At 48.4% G+C, this 21,547-nt stretch overlaps 1 protein-coding gene across 1 annotated transcript in view; it reads right to left on the bottom strand.

The window, feature by feature from the left end:
• Positions 1-321: 321 nt before the first annotated feature.
• Positions 322-21,547, bottom strand: part of IL6R (interleukin 6 receptor) — a 43,996-nt gene continuing 22,770 nt past the window's right edge. Inside the window, exons 7-10 of the mRNA XM_019713304.2 lie at positions 12,188-12,240; positions 11,024-11,093; positions 8,973-9,063; positions 322-4,037 (exon numbers count right to left, since the gene is read on the bottom strand). Coding sequence (XP_019568863.2) covers positions 3,791-4,037; positions 8,973-9,063; positions 11,024-11,093; positions 12,188-12,240 — 461 coding nt within the window. The 3' untranslated portion in view covers positions 322-3,790. The remainder of the gene's footprint in view (positions 4,038-8,972; positions 9,064-11,023; positions 11,094-12,187; positions 12,241-21,547) is intronic.

Genomic DNA, 21,547 nt, shown 5'->3' with positions numbered 1-21,547 from the left:
CTTTTCCTTCTTTCCTTCTACACGCCCCTCAGCTGGTAGTGATGGTTAACATAGCAGAAGCACCCACGCCCCTTCCAGAAACCCTAAGTCTCATTTTGGGAAATTCTTTCACAATTAGTGTCTTTTGAGAAACGGCTACTTATTTTTTAAATTTATCTGATATTTTCCAGAGGTAATTTCATCCTGCATTAAGGGGAGGCCCACCCCTAAATAGTCCTATTTAATTTTCAACCCATCTGTCCTCACTCCCATCCCTGCATGATTCAGGCATGTCTTTCCTTTAAATAACCCAGGTACCCAAAGCAGAATTATAATCTCAAGCATATTTTAGAAATTATTTATTTCAAACATTTACAATTTTCACTTTAAATGCAAAATAGCTGATACAAAGAAAAAATATTGAAAAACATACCATACTGACCCTTTGCCCCATATACAGACATTAGACTTTGGTATTTGCTTTTAAGTGATTAGGTAAAAACAAAATAAAATAAACCTAAAACTATTATTTCTCTCCAAAAAAACTAAAGTTGAGGTATTATATTTAACAGATATGTGACCCCCATCCAAAAATGGTTTCTCTATTAATTAACAGCCTTGCTACATGCTGTTCCAATTGTTCCCTTCTAAATAGTTCTTCGCTTGAGCATATGTTCATAAAACTGACAATGCTCCTTAATAATCATTAAGGTTGTCATAGAGACGGCTGGCGCCAGAGCACACCGAGGACACAATGCTGGAAGGACCTTTAGGGGTCACTCAGGAGCATCTGGCACAGAACCTGAACCAGCTGGCCTCCCGGCCACGGCGCCACTGCCCACAGTTACATGGGAAAGCTGGGCTCCATGCTCATCATCTAAAGGACACCAGTTGTCCCTGCTTCTCCAAGGTAAGACAAAATTCTCGTCAACTCCACCTGGAGCCAAATCCCACACTCCTCCCTGAGTCAACCTTAGATGAAGCGATATAGCTTAGCACCAAAGCAGCCAGGCAAGATATTCCTGAACATTCTGCAGAAAACCACAAACCATGACCACTCCCAGCCTTGCCCACCGGGCTCTGTTCACCACCAGGTGGGCTCCCACTCCCATTCCAGCAGCAGATTCCACACCTTGTAATGATGTCCCCCCAGCCCCGACAGGACGATAGGGAACCAGACACAATGTGAGTTCAGAGCCTAGGGTGCAAACCGCAGGGGCTCGGGATCCATCACAGCTAAGGGCTCTCAGAGTTACCACTGGCTTTGTGGACACAGCCAATGCTACCTCCTTGACATTTAAAAACAAACATTTCATTAATGCTACAAGAATTAATGACCACTTTCGACCTTGAACCAGCCTATTTTTAACTTTTCCCACCCAGCAGGATATGTTGTCATATTTAATATAAATTGTCGCCATCCCAACATTTCACATCTGGCTGCGTGGCAGCTTGCTACAGGTATTAGGTGAGTAACATCATCGTTGAGGATAAAAGGCAGCATGTGAACTGCAAAAACACAGGTAAGCATGACCTGTGGCCTAAAACACGTGGTCACGGACCATAGATTCCAGGACAGAGAAAGCTTAGGGTGTATACCTGTGTACCTATAGACCTGAGCAAGGTCTACCACCCGGAGAGGACAAATACCTTTCCTTCATTTACACTAGCTTATGAAAAAGAAAAGGGGAAAAAAACCCTCCTCAATACAAAAAAAAAAAAAAAAAAAAAGCAGTTCCGTAACAATAATAATGAAAGCAATAACAATTTGGAGATCAAAGCTGCCTAGCTCTCAGGGACCATGAGCTATCTAGATTTCACATCTCCCACTAGCACGTCTCCACCTGGCTTTGGTAATATTACATGTGGGTAAAACCTTATAAAGAGTTAAAGAACCGGGGATAGAGAATCACCCTTTCTCATGCAGATTCTTTTTTTTTTTTAAATATATATTTCCCTTTAACAGCAATTTTGCTGTTGTCAAAGAAACTTTAAAGAAAAAATTACCACCTGCCTGACTTCTGTCAACTTGAAAGTTGCCCACAGCAGCCAAACAGGGCCTGAAACTGACAGACAAAGCCCACAGTGAAAATCACTACTTGCTCAAGATAGTAACAGTTTGAACCCAGCAAACAGTAACTAAGACACGGGTGTCCATCTTTTTGCCACCTGTCGGGGGCTGATGGTTGTTTTCCTAAAAGGGCAGACTACTAGAAAAGTTTGTGATCTGGTCAATTTTGGGTGTGCGGTTACATCTGATTTTAATCAGAGCTTTATTCTGGGACACCTAGTAATACTTGAGGGTACTTGTCTGGGTAACCACTCACATCATTGAGTTTTCAAAGCCGAGGCAGAAGAGTGAACTGAAGTGGTTAGTGGCAGAGTCACAGCCTGGACATTTAGCCGGGGCTGCCAACCGAGCTGAGCTGAATGAAATACGAGGAACTAAATAAAAAGAGGAAGGCACTAAGGTGAGGGGTTTTTTGTTAATGAAACTCCCTCTGATAACCGAGCTGTCGGGGTGGGGATTTTCAACTGACCCTGCTGGGTAGTCATGGGAGGTCTGCTTCCCAGCAGCCACCGTCACCACCGGGAGCTGAGCACCATTTCCTTCACAGCCGCCTGGGGGAGTAGTGACAAACTCCTTTTCCCCTAAATTAGAGAAGAAGCAGACAGTTTTTTCACTTCTTAAGACAAAAACAAAATTTAGAATGAAACCAGAGTCTCTTCTCTAATAGGGGAACATTTTTTTCTCCTCCTCCTCATCACTTGACTCAAGTGTGTGCCAAGCGACTGTGCTCTGTCCCCTCCCACCCTGTTATTTATATACTGACTCTCAGCTAATATTGGATGGTCCGCCCTCACAAGATAAAAGCCAGTTCTTTAAAAACCAAATTAAAATACATTCTTGCCGAGTTCTTTTGTCTTTTCACATAAATATTATCTTCCCTAGTTTCTCAGGCTCAGGTGAAAACAAAATAAACAAACCCTAAGTAAAACGTTTTGATCTCACCAGTAGCGGGAGTCCTTCCCAAGCCAGTTCTCCTTTGTGGGGTGGGGGGAGGCACGGAGAATATTGGTTTTCAGAGGCTGCGTCCCCCTCAGCCTGGTTACTAGGAACGTGGAGACCCTGTCTCCACACCCCTCCTTCCTCTCAAGGGATCCAGAGAGGGAAGCTGAGCCAGTCTGTGGCTTCTGGATTCAGCAGGCGCCTAAGGTTAACTAACATTCACATTTAACAAAATGCTAATGAGGAACTAATTACAATTCCACTTCAAACCAGCAGGTCCTGAGATACTATTCACCCGCATCCCTGCAGCTGATTTTCAAGGGTGGGGAACAAAAGCAGTGAGAGCTGCCTCAGTCTGGGTCGTTGAAGAAAAGCTGTCCTTGGGCCCTGAAAAGTTGAACTGTGAAGGCACTTGCATTTCAAAAGTCTGAGCCAACAGGTGAAACCGTGCAGGTGGCCAGGAGATAGGCGACCGGGAGTCTTGGGCTGGAAATCCATCCCAGCTCCTGAGGGAGCAGCTTGTGGAGATATGTCCCCACCAAGCCCAGGGTGTCCAAGGCCTCCACAGCTGCTCTCCACATGGGACCTGAGTTCACTCTACCCCTTGAAGTAGGGCGTTCGGGGAAGGCTGGTTCAAGGACTCCACCACCTCTTCCTTCTGAACAGGCACGGCCCGTGTGGAACCTTCTGTAAGGCTCCATGCACCTGAGATGAGCTGGAGTGGCAGTGAGAAGCCAGCTCGTGTCCCTCACACAGTTTAGCAGGTCTGACACCCCAGGCGGCCCGGTGCCACCCGACTGGCTATCTGGGGAAGAAGTAATCTGTGTTGCTGACATCATAAGGGCTCTGGGGGCCCCTGGCATCTGGTTGGCTGTTCCTCGACGTGTTGTCCGACTCAAGACTGCTGGGCGACACTGGCGGGGAGATGAGGGGAACAAGCACCGGCGTGGGCTTGGGCCTCTCGGGGACCAGCTGACCCAAGGGGTACGGCGTGTACGTGCTCGTCCCACCTTCCTTCAGAGCCTGCAGCTGCCACATCTTCCTGAACCTTCACAAAGACACACAGAGACAAACCACACAGATGTTTAGTTCCCCCCGTGACGCACCCCAGTGAAAAACACTAACAGCTGTCTGGTGGCCTGGCAGCCCCCCGCTTTCGGGGCGAGACAACGTTCACGATGGATTTCGTCAGCTGTTTGTTTTTTTGTCACCAGGAGTTACAAGTACACGATGTGCTGAAGAGTTGGGGGTCTCAAAAACACCTCCAAGAGACTAGGGATGTATTGTCGGTCCAGTTTACAAATGGGGAAACTAAGGCATCAATGGCCGTACGTGTCCCTTTATGGAGCTGAAAATTACATTTGCCCTGATCCACATCAGCCCCAAATCCATTTGCTTATGAAAGAGAGAGAATTCTTTTAGTGGGGAAGGCAAACGGGCCTCTCAGTCCAACTGAGGCTGGCAGAAGGCAGCTAATTGGCAACTGCCATTTAACAGAGGGAGAAGGGCTGACCGCTCCCTCAGCAGCCCTCCTGTTCCTCCTGCTTCCATCATTCCCATCCTCCCCAATCCTCCCCCCACACTGGCAAGTTCTCACAGCCTCAGCCATGGGCACCATCTGGGCACAAGTGACTCATCTGACAGGAAAGTCTCTGTTCAACAGGAAGGAGATAGGCATCTCTCTGATCACAGCTTCGCTCACCCTGCTCGGCTCTGGGCCCAAAGCCATGGCTCAGTAACTGAGAAAAGTCACTTGACAGCCCAAAGAAAGATGAGATGGTGATAGTTATCTTCAAAGGTACAATCAGGTCTCCTTCCTGGAGGGGCCCTCCAACTGCGACTGTGCTAGGAGCCACTGCCTCCCACCGGGTCACTCCTGACTCACTTGCTGCCCAGTAACCCCACAGCGGGAGCGAGGGGGTCTCCCTTGGTCCCACCGAGTGTCAGTGACTCCAGGAAGGGCTGGGAGGGAGGAAGGGAAGCCAGTGTCAAAAACAAGAGTTTGGGGGTTTTCCTTGGCTTTCTTTTTATATCGACAGGCTATTCCTGTCCTTGTTATGATACATAATTGATAGTGGACTCCAAACCTGGCACTGGCCCTTAGCCTGTTATCCTAGTAGAATAAACAACCTGTCGAATGTTCCTGAGGGCTTCACCAGGCAGGCACTGCACAGCAAGGAAGCACAAGGAAGGGTCTTACTGGAGCTATGCTGGGTCCTTGGGTGGGATTCTCCTCCCACAGGAAAAGGCAGAGGACAGAGTCATTACACTCTGGATTCTGAAATACTCAGACCCTCCGACCCAGGAATTCCACTTCTGGGAATCTGCCCTAAGGAAATAACATAGCGATGGGAAAAGATTTATGCACAAAGATGTTCGGTGCAGTGTTATTTATAAAAGCAGAACCACCACCCAAATGCCCCGTGACAGGAGGCTGGTTAAGTGAACTCGGGTACACTTGCCTAATGGAGAAGTCTGCAGTTAATTAAAAGTGAGACTTACAAAGAATTTGTGATAATATGGGAAATGCTCATGTTATAATTCATGCTCCGTTTAATAGGCCAGACACAGAATAAGCATGGCTACATAAAAACAAACAAGAAACTATGCAGAGGAAAAAGACTCAGAGGAAATTCGTTAACTGTCACGTGCTCTTGAACTTGCTGCTGACTGCACGGCGGTGTTCACCTTGAGAAAAGCCATGGAACTGCACGTACACATAGGACGTGTACAGTTTTCTGAGTGTTCGTTGGACTGGTAACTCATTTATATTTTAAAAATTAACAGTGGCTGTCTTTGCACAGATATTTTTCTTCTTTCTGTTTGTACGTAGCAGATTGCCAGTATTTAGCAAATAATCATCTACCGAAAAAAAATTTAAGTCTCTGTTGACATTAGTTAACCCACAGGGAAAGTTTTTTCTGAAGCAACTGGATGGGTAACTGAGAAAGATGGGCTTTCCTCCTTTTGAAATACCGGGAGTAACAAAAAAATGTAGACACATGGCTTACATTCATCTTTTGTTATCAGTATATGTTGAGTATTACAATTTTAATACGGTTTTTTCCTTTCCTAAAATGTGTATACATTTTTTTTTGGCACCCTCTGTATTTTGAGGCGTGAATGAGACACTTTCTGAAAATCACTAACCTGAAGGGGCTTTGATACCATCCAGCCTGGGGGTGTCCACACCTGGCACGGCCCTGCCCTAGGTGGGGGTCTGAGCAGGGCCTGGGGCCCAGAGAGGCTGCCGAGCAGGTAGAAGGAACAACAGCTGAAGTCCCAGATTTCACTTATACCTCAGCCTCTTCCTTTGATCGACTTTGCATTATATGGGCTTCAGGATGTTTACTTAAAGAAAAGCGTCTACAGCTGAAAGAAATTTTTAAAAACATGCATAACAACCCTCACTTTTTTTTAGAAAATAAGACATAGAAACCTAGGGAGAGGAAGTGCTCCCCACTCCCAAGGCCACATGCTCCCCACTACCCAGGATGCCATGAAAGTCCCCCTGGCCTCCACCACGAAGGTGAGAGAGTGTGTGATTTTAAAATACTGGCATCAGATGGTACAGTCAATACAAAACGACTGAAATCACTGGCATATGCACATAGGACGTCCTCAGTCCGTTCTAGATAAATGTGCACAAAAGTCATTCTCTGCTATGAGAATCCTATTTTCCCAGGGCAGGGGAGCATCAAATAAAGAGAGACAACCGGTGGTGGGGCTTAAGGAGGAGAGTGGGGACAATTAGCCCCTGTAAGTCAGGACATCCGTTAAGCCGGTGGCATGATTTTTCCAACGGCACACTTCTATTGTTACCAAGTCTCAGTGACACTGGTGGAAAAATATTGAGGAAAATACTACGCTTTGCTTGAAACACCGAATGAATGTGTTAAAAAGAAAAACATGGCATCGTGGACGGGAAGGATGTCCCTGACGCTGCCACTCGTACTTGCCTCTGGTCATGTGGCCACCCCGATGGTGGCTGTGTGGCGGCCATTTTCACTCTCCCTGACTCCCACGGGACCCCAGAGTTTATACCCTGCTCGTGACGTGAGGGACTTTGGGAATAGAGGGGATTTTCATCACTTGAAAGAAGAGGCCTTTTCCCAAACAAATTTGCCTTATACGGGAGAAAATGGAAATTCACCAGGCTAGGAAATAAATTCCTGATATGTTCTCCGCACAGGGCACTGAGCCTCGAGGGAGTCAGACTGTGTAGCAACCAGCCAGTGTCACATCAGCAAACCAGGAGCGACGTGGCGCGTTCCCAACCTGACGCTTCTTGGCTGGTGGTTAACAGCCCAAGACGGCAGCACTTGTAAATGGTGCCATTGGCCAATGGTGGGCCTGCCTTTTAGCAGACAGCAGGCTAGCATGGTGGGCAGGGGCTCGCAGGCATGGCTTCCAGGCCTGGCTCTGCTGCTAACAGACCGTGTGTCCTCAGGTGAGTCACGTTAGATCTCAGGGCTGTTTCCCTTAGAAGGCAGGAGAAGACCCCTGAACGCTGGCAGGACTCTCTGCCCCAAAGGTATAAAAGACAGTGAGTTCTCAGTTTCTCCAAGGAGCCACGTCCACTCACTGGGAACCTCACCTTCTACACACCCTTTGGACACTTGCTCACTACTCCGCTGGGAAATCAAAATGGAAATAGCCCTGAACACAGCTGCATTGTCACCTTGCTAATCCTCCAACCAGACCACCTTGTGGTCAAGCTCTCCTAGGGTGACTGTGAGGACTGACTGAGCTAACGTGCGGAAATCTGTCTTCCGCCCCAAACACCGTCCAATACCACCTCTTACAGTCACCAACGAGTCTTGTGAAAGTTACACACAAGGTAAGAGAAAGGAAGCACAGAGTGACATTCCTCCAGTGTGTTACCATTGTAATTAACCACCAACCGAAGTCGGGGTCCAGCCTCACTCCTTTTAGGGCCTCAGCACATGCAAAAGTACAAGTTGCCACAGTAAAATCATGAATGCTGGAAGTTTCTTTATTGCCCATTCATTGGGAGCACTGTTGGCTGGTTTTTCTGAAAGCTTGGGAGTAAATGACAAAAAACAGTGACCAAACAGAGTGGGTGGGGGAGGAGAGATAGAGAGACTGGGAGGAAAGGGGCATGATGCTACAGCAGCCAGAGAGCCCACTTGGCCTAAGTGTTTCCCAACCATGGGCGGAAGAGAACACCACACAGAGCACGTAAAGGTGATCCACTACGTCTGCTTGTTTTGAGATGGAATATTCCTGGGGAGGCCTGGCCAGGCACCTCAGATCTACCTGGGCACACACTGGTACGTCTCACATGGCCCTTCAGCCATTGTAGCTTGTGGCTTTTGGAGGAGAGGCGAGGTTACATCCATGGCAACCCCAGCATGGAAGGGCTTTCTCCAGCGTCTTACACACACTCTCCCTCTGGCTTTTGCAACCAGGTTTTCCTGGTTCTCTGCCTCCCTCTCCGGCCGCTCCCCCTCCTCCTTCTTCTCTCCACCACGTTTCTGTGCTGGAACCCCGGAATGCCACAGGGCACGGGCATGGTTCTTATCCCCGTCCTCTGCCACGGCTCCAGCTACCCCCGACAGACAGCAACAATCAGAACTGTCTACCAAATGTGCCCACTGGGGGTTGTCACAGGCACCTCACACCCAGAGGTCCCCGAGTAGAACCGTCGTCTTCCCCTCAGTGGTTCTTCCTCCAGTGTTTCCAGTCGTAATGACACCACCTTCTGCCCAACTGCCAAAGCCAGAAGCCTGAGGGTCAGACGTGACTCTTCCCTGGCCCTCCTGCTCCTCACCTAACCTGCCATCAAATCATGTCGGTTCTACCTCTAAAACATACCTTGAATCATTCATGGCTCTCCAACCCATTGCCACCATCCTATCCCAGGCACCTCGAGCTCAGTAAGAAACGTGATGACAGCACAGGGCCACACCCTCCATTCCCCGCCCTCCCCCCCACCCCCGCCCCCCAGGACCCATCTCACCTCAGGATGACGGCGACACAGAGGAATGTTCCGAAGGCCAGGCTTCCTCCAGCCACCAGGAATGTGTACAGTGGTACCAGAGAAGCCGGCACTAGAAAAAAAGTAAGAGGAGGAGAAGCAGAAGGAAAAAACCACTCAGCTGGTTCTGTCGAAAGTCCCAGAGGAACCTCACCCCTGGAGGGGAAACAGCTCTACTCAGCAGCAGGCCACGGCTCTAGAACAGTCAGCCCGGCCTCATCTGACAGACCCCGGATTCTGCCACTTGGCAAGAGACACACCTCAAGTTCACAGCTTCTGAGCACCTGCGGCCAGCCACAGACTCCCACTAACTTTCAGAGTGGCTTTTCTAGTGGTGTTCAGCCTGCCCCCACAAGGCACAAAGGGGGGCAAGAAGCAGACAGCTTTGGGGACCTCACTGATGTCGGGGGCTCAGGAACTTTAAACCAAGTATTTGGGTGCAGTGTTCTCCATTGGGCTGTCATCTCTTGCCTGTCTCCCCACATGGTCCTCAAGCCCCAGCTGTGACCTTGACTGGTTTTTCCATACACCATGCTCTCTCCTCCCGGGCTCAGCACACGCGTTTCCCCATCTCCTCTTGAACACTGCCCACCTTCGCTGCACCCCTTTTCTGTCCAGTCCCTACTTGGCCTTTGGGTCAGCAGAAGAAAGGTCACTTCTTTTGAGCCGTGACCCCTACTCCAAGCTGGGTAAGTGCCCTCCTGGGTAATTTTCCAGCTCCATCTAGCATCAGAGCCTGCTGCAAGCAGGGACCAGGTGTGTCTCTTTCACTGTTCCTCCCGGCTGCTCACACGGTGCCTGGCCCAAAGCAAGCTCACCACCTTATCTCTGAATGAATGAAAGGGCAAACGAGCTTCCCAAGCAGCCATGTCCCTTCACAAAGGAGTCCTTCCTGTGGCTGCCAGAGAGGCACCCTGGACCGGACAGAAAGTCCATTTAAGCAAAACCAGGGACCCATCAAGAGCTTCATTGGTCATTCAGAGATTTCTAGGAGGTATCCAAGCGGACAGGTCAGCCAGGCAGTGGGTACGTGAGTCTGGGTCTCAGTGGGAAGGTCAGGGATGGAACTACAACTGTCCATCAACCCACAGATGCCCTTGAAGGACGTCTGGATGAGGTCGCCAGGGAGAATGGCTGGAGAAGACTCGGGGACCCCTCCTGCACAGTCACCCCTGAACTGCTGCCCCAACCTCCTGCCATTCCACCCACATCATTGAAGGTTCATTTCAAATGGCCTTGAACTTCCTGTGACTCCCCCAGCTACACATGCTCTTGAGTACCTATAGTTCATGTGCTTTAGCGAGGCCTCCCCTTTGGTTGGTACCGCGCTCTGCTCTCTGTCACAGTTACTCCTTTACCTGGTCAGCAGCGGGCCCGGGGACTGCAGAACCCTGGGGAGCGGGAATGCCTCAATTCTCTGAGTCCCCAGCCGAGCTGAGCTTAGCCCTGGGTACCTAGCAGGTCCGCCCTCCGTGCTCTACATGAGGGAGGGCTTTGCAGCCGGAGGGCACAGCTTGGGCAGCCAGCGCCAGGCGTGGAAAGGAATCTGCCCAGGCAATGAGGCTGAGGGCTTCCTCAGAAAGCCCATCAGCCGGCCATCAGAGCTGCACACAACTGCACCTTCGGGACCCCGTGAGCCCCGTACACATAGCAAAACCAACACAGCGCCTGTGGGCTTGTTCTCGTCAAATGTTGCTAAGTTTTCCTTGTCAGGCAGAGGGAGTCAGGGACACTGAAATCAAGGGCTCCCCAAACCAAGATTCCCCTCCAGGTGCGTTCCTTTTCCGATTCCAATCATGTTGTTTGCAGCACCTTCATGTGTGTCCTGGGCCAACTGTGACACAGGTCGCTGATTTGTCTCACCCTTCGTAGGGCCCACTCGTTATATCTTAGCGAACAGCACCAAACTTGGACAATGAGGTAATAAATGAATATTTCTGCCATTGGTCCTTTCCATTAAGCAGACGGGCCCTTTGCCAACATTCCCAGATCAGAAAGGACTGTCTGTGGAGACAAGCTTTCGTGCTCCTTACCTGGGATGCTTGTCGCATTTATAAATTCCTTGAAGAGAGTGCTTTCCTCCTCTTCATCAGTAGTAAGTGCCTAAAAAAGATATTCGTCAGCGGAAGCCCGGTTCTGCAGATGTCACAGTCTTCAGGAGGCAGCTCAGGTACCACCTCCAGCCCCTCCCTGACCCCCGAGGCATTCCTCTCGCTCTCTCCTGTACCCTCCAGTCCTGATCTGTCACTCTCAACTTTTGCACTATTATTCACATCATTTGCATCTACAGCTCGCCTACTCGAGGTGGGCATTTCTTCCCACCTGCCTCTCCACCAGGAGCTTCAGGGCACGGCACCGTCCCCAGTTGTCCTATGTCTGGTGCCCGGGCGCAGGAGCCACCACTTCCTGGATCCAAGCACAGGACTAGGTCTGTGACCTTGGGCGGATTTCTCAGCCCATGTGGCTGTCAGTTTCCCTCCCGCTCGGCACCGTGAATCTCAGTTCATGTGAGGACCAAATGAGACCGCGCGTGCTAGGCGCAGAGCCTAGCTCACCTTGCAGGTTCTCAGTCAGTGTCGGGTCCCCTATGCCCTGTTTCGGGGCTCTCTGGCCCCATGGGCCTGGACTTCACCCTGGGGTGCTCCCGCCATCCCGGACAGTCCGGCATTGACGGTGGGTAGGGTGCAGGACCCCGGATCCTCCCGGGAGGGCCCAGCTTCAGGAGCCGCTGAGCTCCCAGCCTAGCATTTGGGAATAAGGACCACAGAGGGGATGCCCATTGGGTGGGAAATTGGATTACTCAAGGATTTGTTAAGCAGTTTCAGGGGTAATCCTCTTTCCAGATCATTATGACACCAGGAGGCCACAGGAAAGCACTGCGCTCTGAGGAACTGAATCTGAGTCACACGCACACTGAGCCTAAGCCGCTAGAGCATCCTGAAGCTCAGAGCAGAGTGAGCAGCTGTGAGAGCCAGGCCAGCATCACCCCAGACTTCACAGGGGCCACAGCAGCCCTGGGATGGGGCAACGCTATCACCCCATTTGCTGAGGCTTAAAAAAGGATGTGTAACTTGCCACGGCCACATTTCTAGTAAGTGGCAGAGCTGGGGTTTGAACCAAATTCTGTCTGTTGCCAGCCCACAGCGCTAACCACTAGATGCTACTGCCCTGACCCTTTTACTAGAAAAAGAGCTCACCTGTGTGGAGGGGGACGCCTCCATCTTGGTCTCAGCTGGAGGACTGCTGGATTCTGGGGGGAGAAGAAATGTCATTATTAATGATTCATGGACCCCCAAGTCCTTTCTGATGGGCTGCAGATGCAGAATAAAGTTCATCACATTATTTAAAAGAGCATAATGTTTTGGGCCGGCCCAGCGGCTCAGGCGGTTAGAGCTCCATGCTCCTAACTCCGAAGGCTGCCAGTTTGATTCCCACATGGGCCAGTGGGCTCTCAACCACAAGGTTGCCACTTCAATTCCTTGAGTCCAGCAAGGGATGGTGGGCAGCGCCCCCTGCAATTAAGATTGAACACGGCACCTTGAGCTGAGCTGCCGCTGAGCTCCCAGATGGCTCAGTTGGTTGGAGCGCGTGCTCTCAACCACAAGGTTGCCGGTTCGACTGACTCCCGCAAGGGATGGTGGGCTGTGCCCCCTGCAACTAGTAATGGCAACTGGACCTGGAGCTGAGCTGCGCCCTCCACAACTAAGATTGAAAGCACAATCACAACAACTTGACTTGGAAAAAAGTCCTGGAAGTATACACTGTTCCCCAATACAGTCCTGTTCCCCTTCCCCAATAAAATCTTTAAAAAAATAAAAATAAAAGAGCATAATGTTGGAAATAACCAAATATCCAACCCTAAGGGATTAGCTGTATACATTATGATATAGACATATATTGCAATAGCCCCTAAAAGTATTTCAGAAAAATGTTGAGGATGTGCTGTAATGTTAAATAAAAAAATGCAAGGCAAGAAAGAGTTCACATAGGGCGGCTGGTTCGCCCAGTGGTTAGAGTGCAGTGCTAATAACACCAAGGTCGCTGGTTCAAGTCCCACTGGGGCCAGTGAGCTGTGCCCCCCACAACTAGATTGAAAAACAACGACTTGACATGGAGCTGATGGGTCCTGGAAAAACACACTGTCCCCCAATATTCCCCAATAAAAAATAAAAATAAATAAAAAGTTCATACGGTTTGAACACTATTGACAAGTTAATTACGATGGCTGTAGCTGCCCCTGCTGTATGACATATGGGACTGTTTTAAAAGAATAAATCCTGAGAGTTCTCATCACAAGGGGAACAGTTTTTTCCTTTTTTCTTTTACTCTTTCTTTTTATTGTTTCTATATGAGAAAATGGACATTAGCTGAACCTATCGCAATGATTTCACAATATATGTAAATCAAACCATCATGCCATATGCCTTAAACTTATACAGTGATGCATGGCAATTATTTCTCAATAAAACGGGGGAAAAATAATTAAATGAAAAATAATAAATATTTTGAAAAAACATTGTAATTTCCTTCTCTGCACCTTTTTGCAATAAAAAGTGTTTAACATAAATGAGTTCTTATCTGCCTGGGTGGGTTTAGTACACACTGACCTGGAAGGGATGTGGATCGGGCATCCTCCCCAGGCCCCTCCCCCTCCATGGGAACAGTGTGTCTACAGAAACCCCCAAGTCAGCAGAAGGCCAAGCATCAAAGTAAGAGTGTTGACCCAAAGACAGGCACAGCGGCAAACACAGGCCCAAGGGACCGGGAGCTGAGCTGTGACAGGCAATGGGGGCGGAATGCTCTGGATTTTAAAATATTTTCTGAAAAGTTCATCATTTTTCCATCAAGAACTTAAAAATACCAGAGAAAGCCTCCCTGAGCCAGGAATCGAATAACCAGCAACGGGGGGAGGAGAGGGTGACCCTGCTTCTGCTCCAGACAGAATTTCCAGCAGGAACATGCCATCCCCAGGAGGGGAGAAAACCACACACTGGCAGCCCTGGTGGGGACATGAGAGCTTGTTCAGTCTCCCTCCCCATCATACAGAGAAAACACAGAAGACCAGAGAGGGAGGGCAACTTGTCTAAGGTCACACAGCAAGTTAGCCCCGAATCAACTTAGAATCAAAGGAATGGAGCCTGTCTCTCATTCCTCTGTGTTCCTCCCAGCTGAGGACACTTCGACCCAGAACAGAAGGTGACTGAAGGATGAACAGAGGGTATGCAGGCACTAGAACGAAAGCTAAAACCAGGACATGGGGCAGTGCTACATAGAAAATATTGCTGACCTTGGAAGGTCATGCAGTCCAGTGGTTCCCAAACTCAGCCATGCTTGGCATCATTAGGTCCCATCCTTAACCTACGGCCTCATTCAGAATCTTGGGGATGGGACCCAGATATCAGGGTTTTTAAAAGCCCCCCCCCCCCAAACCTAGAGAGATGTTCCAGGAAGAAACAAAAACCTGTATAGTTTCTACCCTCAGCTCTGGCCCCCACCATGACAGGGGGTCCAGAGAAGGATGCTTAACCTTTGGCGGTAAATTTTATTCTGGTATTATCTCAAATAACCCAGGAATGTTACCAGAATGAATAAAGGTTTTCTAATGTAGAATAAAATGATATTCCATGACAAGACTTTTTAGAAATCTCCCTAGATGACCACATTTTGTCCCTTGAGATGGGAGGGACAACTTTTGCATCATTATTAATAATAATCATTTCCATTTTCCAGGTGAAGAAACTGGGTTTGACAGAAATAGCTTATAGGTTAATAATGCTAATAGCATACTAATAAAATATTACTAATATTTCTAGCAGCAACCTTTTGAGACTTACTATACACCAGTTCTGAGGGGTTTGTTAGCTTGTGCTATCATCTCATCTCACTCTCACAGCCTCTTGTGAGGAGGACACAATTATCCCAGTTTTACGAAGGCATTCTTTTCTGTTTAGGCAAAAGTGTTTTATATTTCTCCTCACGTATTTCACATTTCACTTCCGCTGGTATGTTGGGTGAAGAGGGGAAAGAGAAATAATTACCATTTCACTGGCCCCCTGTGCACCCAAGTGCCAGGGGACAGTGGTGGTGACAAAAGAACAGCCACAGTGATTGCGACACCTAACATTTATCGAGCACTTACTATGTGCCAGGACCATATTTACCACTTAATATGAATCGACTCATTTGATCCTCATAACAATACACTGAGATAGGTACTGTCATCATCCCCACTTTACCGATGGGGAAACTGAGGCACAGGGTGGTTCGATAACTTGTCCCAAGCTTTGTAAGAAATAAATGGTAAAGCTTTCTGGCTCCAAGAGTGATTATTTTTCCCCCTTTATTTTAAAAATCTTCTCTCGATTGAACGTTTCTAAAGATTCAGGGGCTGTATCTTCCTCATCTTGGTAAATTGAAAAGCTGCGTAGTCAGTAAAATTTAATTATGGAAAATCACTTGGGAAAAAAGACTATTGGAAACATTAACAGTGGTTGCTGTTATGTGTTTTCCTTGTATTAATATTTCCAAGGTTAGAAGATGTATTTTTATATTATAACAAGACAAATGAATAACCACTCCAATAAATGAGATTAATGGAAAACCACATGTGAGTTATGGTTTGTTTGGTGTTTTTATTCCCCACACATGAGTTTCTAAAACAAGAAACTTATGTCCCTTAGTTTGAGAATTGGTTTGGGTATGCTTGCTTGGGTTTTGGAATAGAGAAATCCAATATAAAATATGGCAGAGGCCTACCTATAAGATGTGTCACCTTGGTCAAGAACTTAACCTCTTTTAAACCTGTTTCCGCATTTCTTAGCATTCCTCCTATACGAATCACCTCGATCACATACTAAAAGGACCTAGCACTGACCCAGTACACAATATTTGTATAAAAACCGACCCAATTCTCAAGATTAAGAACAGAGAACATAACTTGTAATGTACAGCGGTGACCATAGTTAATATTGCAGTGTATATTTGAGTGATCCTAGTTCTCACCACAAGAAAAACATTGTGTAACACGTGGAGCAATGGATGTTAACCAAACTCACTGTTACGATCATTTCACAGCACACACAAATATCAAATCATGTTGCACACGGAAACTGCTACAATATTACATGTCAATTATATCTCAATAAAACTGGGGTGAGAGAGAAAAAGAACAGAGAACATAAAACATTATTTTTCTAAAAAAAAAAAGTTTAAAATTGTATATGATGACGTGAAGATACGGGCTACTGGGCGGGGCTGAGGGATTGGAGTACAGAGAGGAAAAATAGGGGTGGATTGAGAATTAAGAGGAAAAAGAAGGAAAAAGGAAGCCAGAGGGTAGCAGACGCATGAGGGAGCAAGGAGAGAGGGGTGAACCACAAAGCCAGACGCTCACAGGAAGTGGCGGGAGGACAGACAAGGAGACCCAGAAGCTGTGTGCCAGGCAGAGCTCCTGTTGTGAGTCTGCTCCCTCCCTCACTCGACTTTCACACCTCTCTTCACAGCCTGTAAGCCACTAAAGAGAAAGTGAACCACTGTTCCTCCATTTGAGCCAAAAAAAAAACCCTAAAACACCAAGAAACCTCATTGAGCAGCTGACAGTGTCCTGGGGAGACCGAACTGGCCTGCAGCTGGGGCCCATCGGACTGGGATGGTCTATAGACAAGTGTACAGGGGTGAGGCAGGGCAGTGTGGACTGCTGAGGGGTATGAGGTGCCACAATGGCCTTGCTTCGGGGCTTCTGCCCTGGCTTCATCCTCTCTCTTGTGAAATAATTAACAGTGATGGTAAATGACAATCGCTATGTTTTACTGAATTGTTTAATTTTACGTCCTTATTTAGCAAAATTAAACGTTGGTGACCTTATTTGGTCCCCAAAACTCTTTGTGAAATTTTACACACGTGTGAAATCCCACAGTCTAGGGACCTGTGAGCTATGCAGAGAGGTTGGGTTGGGCAGCGAGGACGTGGGAGGAGGTGACACGGAGATAAGCTGGACAGAAGACGTGGCATGAGGGCTGAAGGACACGCGTGCGGAGGTGCTGGGCCAGGTTCAGTCCAGCTGGAGGGAACGTGGTAAATGAGGGAGAGCCAGGCACAAGGGCCAGGGAGCAGGCAGCTGAGAAGGCCCTCTGCGCACGCTCAGGAGTTTGAACTTCCCCGGGGAAAGCCACGGGAGGCGTGGCTGTGGGCTGGGGAGTGACGGACAGGTTGGCAGTGATTTAGAAAGATGCCTGCAGCACTGGTGTGGACGGCTGTGCTTGCACACAGAGACGGGGGTCAGTTAGGAGGGGGTGTTGTAAAATGAACTCCCCCAGAATGGGATGGTTTGAGATGACAACATGTAGCTGCAGGGATCCAGACCAGGGAGACCCACCTTCCTGGAGGGTCCCTTAACACCCCAAAGGCCTTGCAAATGCAAACATTTAGCACCTCCTCCAGCCAGTGTGATTCCCAAGAATGGGTCTGCTCTGCTCGCCATCTGCCATCTGCCACTCGCGGTGCTAATCATCTTCTGGGCGTAGGTGAGCAGGGTATGAGACTGAGCGACAGGGATTTGTGAGGACCAAGGAATAACCCTCTCATGCCCGACGGGCTTTTCCCAGGCACTTTGCCCTAAGCTCGCTTTGCAAAGGGGCTCTCGGGGACCCCAGACTCGCTCGATGCCAGCCCTGTCCATACTGTCAGAGAGGATAAATCAGGGAGACCTACCCTGGCCAGGGCTGCTGACCAGCTGCCCTGCCGACATGTAACCCCTTCTTCCTGCCCTGACATCAGTGGCACATTCTCAATCAGTCACTGCAGCACGGCTGTCAGCAGTGGCCTGGCCCTGAGGGCTGGCAGGAGCCCCAGAGGTGGGACTCGGGGCCCCACCCTCATCCAGGGAACATCGCTGAGACCACAACATGTGTAGCGGCGGTGCCCCCGCCTCAAGGGGGCAGCACCCGCTGAAGTCCAGGCTCGTCAGCCCCCTCCCCCCACCCCTGTACCTCACTGGCAGGCAGGCCTTCCAAGGTGCCCAAAAGCCCTTCCCAAGGCCTGTCCCTCAGACCTCCCCCGCATACACCTGTGCTCCAGCCTCCCCTTGTCCACAGTCCATGCCTTGGCAGCTGCTGTTTCTTCTGCCCATAATCCCCATTCTAGCTGGGACACTCCTACACAGCCTCCAAGACACAACTCAAATGTCACCTCCTCCAAGAAGCTTTCCTGCTCTCCCTCAGCTGCCCAAGAACTGTCTGTTCCACAGCCTTATCACACTAGGTTACAATGAGATGCCCCCCAGCCAGCCCCCAGCACATTCTGTAACCACTGGGAAAGCTTGCTCAAAATACACACTCCACACCCCCCTCATTTCCAATTCAGCAGACCCAGGGTCATGGTAGCCAGGGTAGTGATTCTGGGGTGCTCACAGCCCCACCCTCTTCACCCCAAGCACCAACCAAAATGGCACTGTCATTGCTAATCCCCTACATTTGCAGTATGGGTTATTAGTTCTAAAGGACGTTTTTTCACTGGACTCCTAAAAACTCTCCGCAGGGGATCACATAGGCCATGTCCTGCCCACTTTACAGATGGCAAGACTGAGGCTCTGGGAGGTAAACTAACTTGACCAAGGTGATACAACCTGATTCCCAGGTCCAGTGTACTTCCATGACCTGGGCTGAGAGGCAGGGGCAGCCTGTCTGTCTGGGCAGCCAGAGCTGGAGGTCCTGGGGATCAGGAGACCCACTGATGCCGTATGAAGTGCACACACGTGTCCCAAACATCCAGGTAACTCCAGTCAGTAAAACAACCTAACCTTGTATCCTACCCTCCCTCTTATTTTCCAGAAGTGATCCCCAATTTCCAACCTAATCCTTCTTGCATCAGAGTCACCCAAGTTCCTCTTGTTCTGACCTCAGGGGAGAGGGAGCAGCTGGTTTCTCTCTCGGATATATCCACCACCAGCATTTTGAAGACCCAACCCCCCAAAACCACACATTACAGGATGGAGAGTTCAAACACTTTAGCTGCTTATGTGAGAAGACGCCAAGTGTTTGGCGTGAGGTCACATGGTCACTCTAGCAAGCACAGTGACCAGAGGCTGAAAAGCCACAGACTGTGCCCCTTCTGCTCTACCATCTTCCACTGGGGGTGGGACATCAACAATTTAAAGAGCAACATCCAGAAATGAGGCCAGGTGCGGGACAAGGTGATCAGACAGGTGAGAAACCCACAAGCCAGCCCATAAACAGCCTGGGAAACAGGTGCAGGTTCTCTGGGAATATTCCAGAAGCATTCAGAGAGCGCAGACTAGCAGACTTGTCATGGGTTACCCCAGAGAGCAAGACCCAGTGAGGCCAGAGTGGGTTCAAATAAGAAAGAACTTTCTACTTCCATAGAAATTTCTCCAAAGAAGATACACAAATGGCCAATATGCACATGAAAAGATGCTCAACATCACTATTCATTATGAAAATGCAAATCCAAACCACAAAACCACACCTTTTAGGATGGCAATTATAAAAAAAAAAAAAAACTAAAAAAAAAACCCAGAAAATAACAAGTGTTGGGGGCGATATGAAGGAATTGGAACCTGTGTATTGCCGACAGGAACGTAAAATGCTGCAGCCACTTGGAAAACAGCAGGGTGGTTCCTCAAAAAATCAAAAATAGAATTACCATATGATGTAGCAATTCTGCTTCTGGGTACATACTCAAAAGAATTGAAAGATGGGACCCGAACACATATTTGCACACTCCTGTTCACAGCGATAGCAAAAAGTGGAAGCAACCCAGGTGTCCATCCACAGGGGATCAGATAAACAAAATGCAGTCTACACACACAATGGAACATCACTCAGCCTAAAAAGGGAGGAAGTTCTGACACTGGCTACAACATGGATGAAGCTTGAGGACATGATACTGAATGAAATAAGCCGGTCACAAAAAGAAAAACCCTGTGCGATTCCACTTATATGAGGTGCCTAGAGCAGCCGAACTCATAGGAACAGAAAGCAGAATGGTGGTTGCCAGGGGCGGGGGAGGGGAGGAGGGCACCGTTAGTGTTTAACGGGGACAGAGTTTCAGTTTTGCAAGATGAAAAGAGTTCTGGAGATGGACGTTGGTGATGGTTGCACAAGGCAGTGTACTTAATGCCTGTGAACCGTATACTTCAAAATGGTTACGATGTAAAGTCTAAGTTATATATATTTTACTACAATTGAATTTTTTTTTTAAGAAAGAAAGAACTTTCTAACAAACACCGGATTTCTGGAAGCTGTCTGTGACCATCTAAATAAAGCGGCTGAGATAAAAGGAAAAGAGGTGTCAGCCCGTATCCAGAACATTCCCTCTGCACAATGCTGTCATGATTTTCTCCCCTGGCAAAGACTCCCAAGGCCATATTAATGTTTGACATTCAGCTAGTGTGTGGGCTGTGGCTCAAAGTGCATACAAATCAAAGACGACTAGGGACGAATCTCACGATCTAGCCTGAGATGTTATGATTTATTTAAATGGTCTTCTAAGTGAGATACAGTAGTTAGGCTTCCCTTCTCATCCAGGTCTTAGTAGGAAATAAGCTTTTGGGAAGAGGGTCCAGGAGAAAGCTGCCTCCACTCTTGATGGACAGGTGATGGGGAAATCACCAGCAAAGACCTGAGCCTGCACTTGACACTGTGTACATCCACTGAGAAGGACATCCTAAGCCCCAAGCCTGCTCCTCTGGCTCTCCTGGGACCAGACAGACAAGGACCCCAGACTGCAAAGCCAGGTTAGAGGAAAAGCCATCCCATCACAGCATCCACTCATCCATTGGGGGGTAAAAATGTGCAACCTACATAAAAGTCTTCTCCCCGGGACCACGGGTGGCAGAAAGGCCTGGACAATGGAGGTCATTTTTATCTTTTCCTTTTTATCTACACGCAGTAAATGGGCATTGTCATTTATTTTTAAATTGCCTGGTATTAAAGAATGGCCAATTTGGTTCGCTTCTGCAGTGCGGCTAAGGGGATCTGACACTGAAACAAGCCTGGAAGCCATTCTACAGTAAGAATAGTGGGAACCATGGAATGGGCTGCGACAAGGGGTAGTAAGCTCTCCGTCTCTGGAAGCATTCAAGCAGAGGCTGGGTGACCACAGTCTGGGTTGAGGTGAGACAGATTCCTGCACTGGGTCTAGGTCTGATCAATCCTAATTTTTCAGAGGAAGGAATCAAAAGATAATGTCTCACATTGTTTTCTCAGAAAAACACACAAAACAAAATAAAACAAAAACAGCCATTTTAGGCTGTTCGTCCGAGTTTAGGAAGGTACCAACAGAAGAAACAGAAACAGAAAGTCCAGCCACTTCCTTTAGAAAGCAGGACTCCAAATGGGACAGGGTGGGGCAAGCGACACTGGCTGTTATAAGCCCTTCTTTGCTTCTTGGCCTTGGGCTTGTAGTAATTGGATGAAAATTTGAAAAGTTAAAAAAATTCCCTTGGGGGAGAAAACATTCCCATGGGTTAATAAAAACATTAACCATGCAGTTACTAAACAATATATTTCCAAAAAATATTTAATAACATGGGAATGCTC

The sequence above is a fragment of the Rhinolophus sinicus genome, linkage group LG14 (assembly GCF_036562045.2).
Source record: "Rhinolophus sinicus isolate RSC01 linkage group LG14, ASM3656204v1, whole genome shotgun sequence".
Taxonomy (NCBI): Eukaryota; Metazoa; Chordata; class Mammalia; order Chiroptera; family Rhinolophidae; genus Rhinolophus; species Rhinolophus sinicus.
The sequence above is the reverse complement of the archived record's forward strand: the minus strand, read 5'-3'. Positions and strand labels throughout refer to the sequence as shown.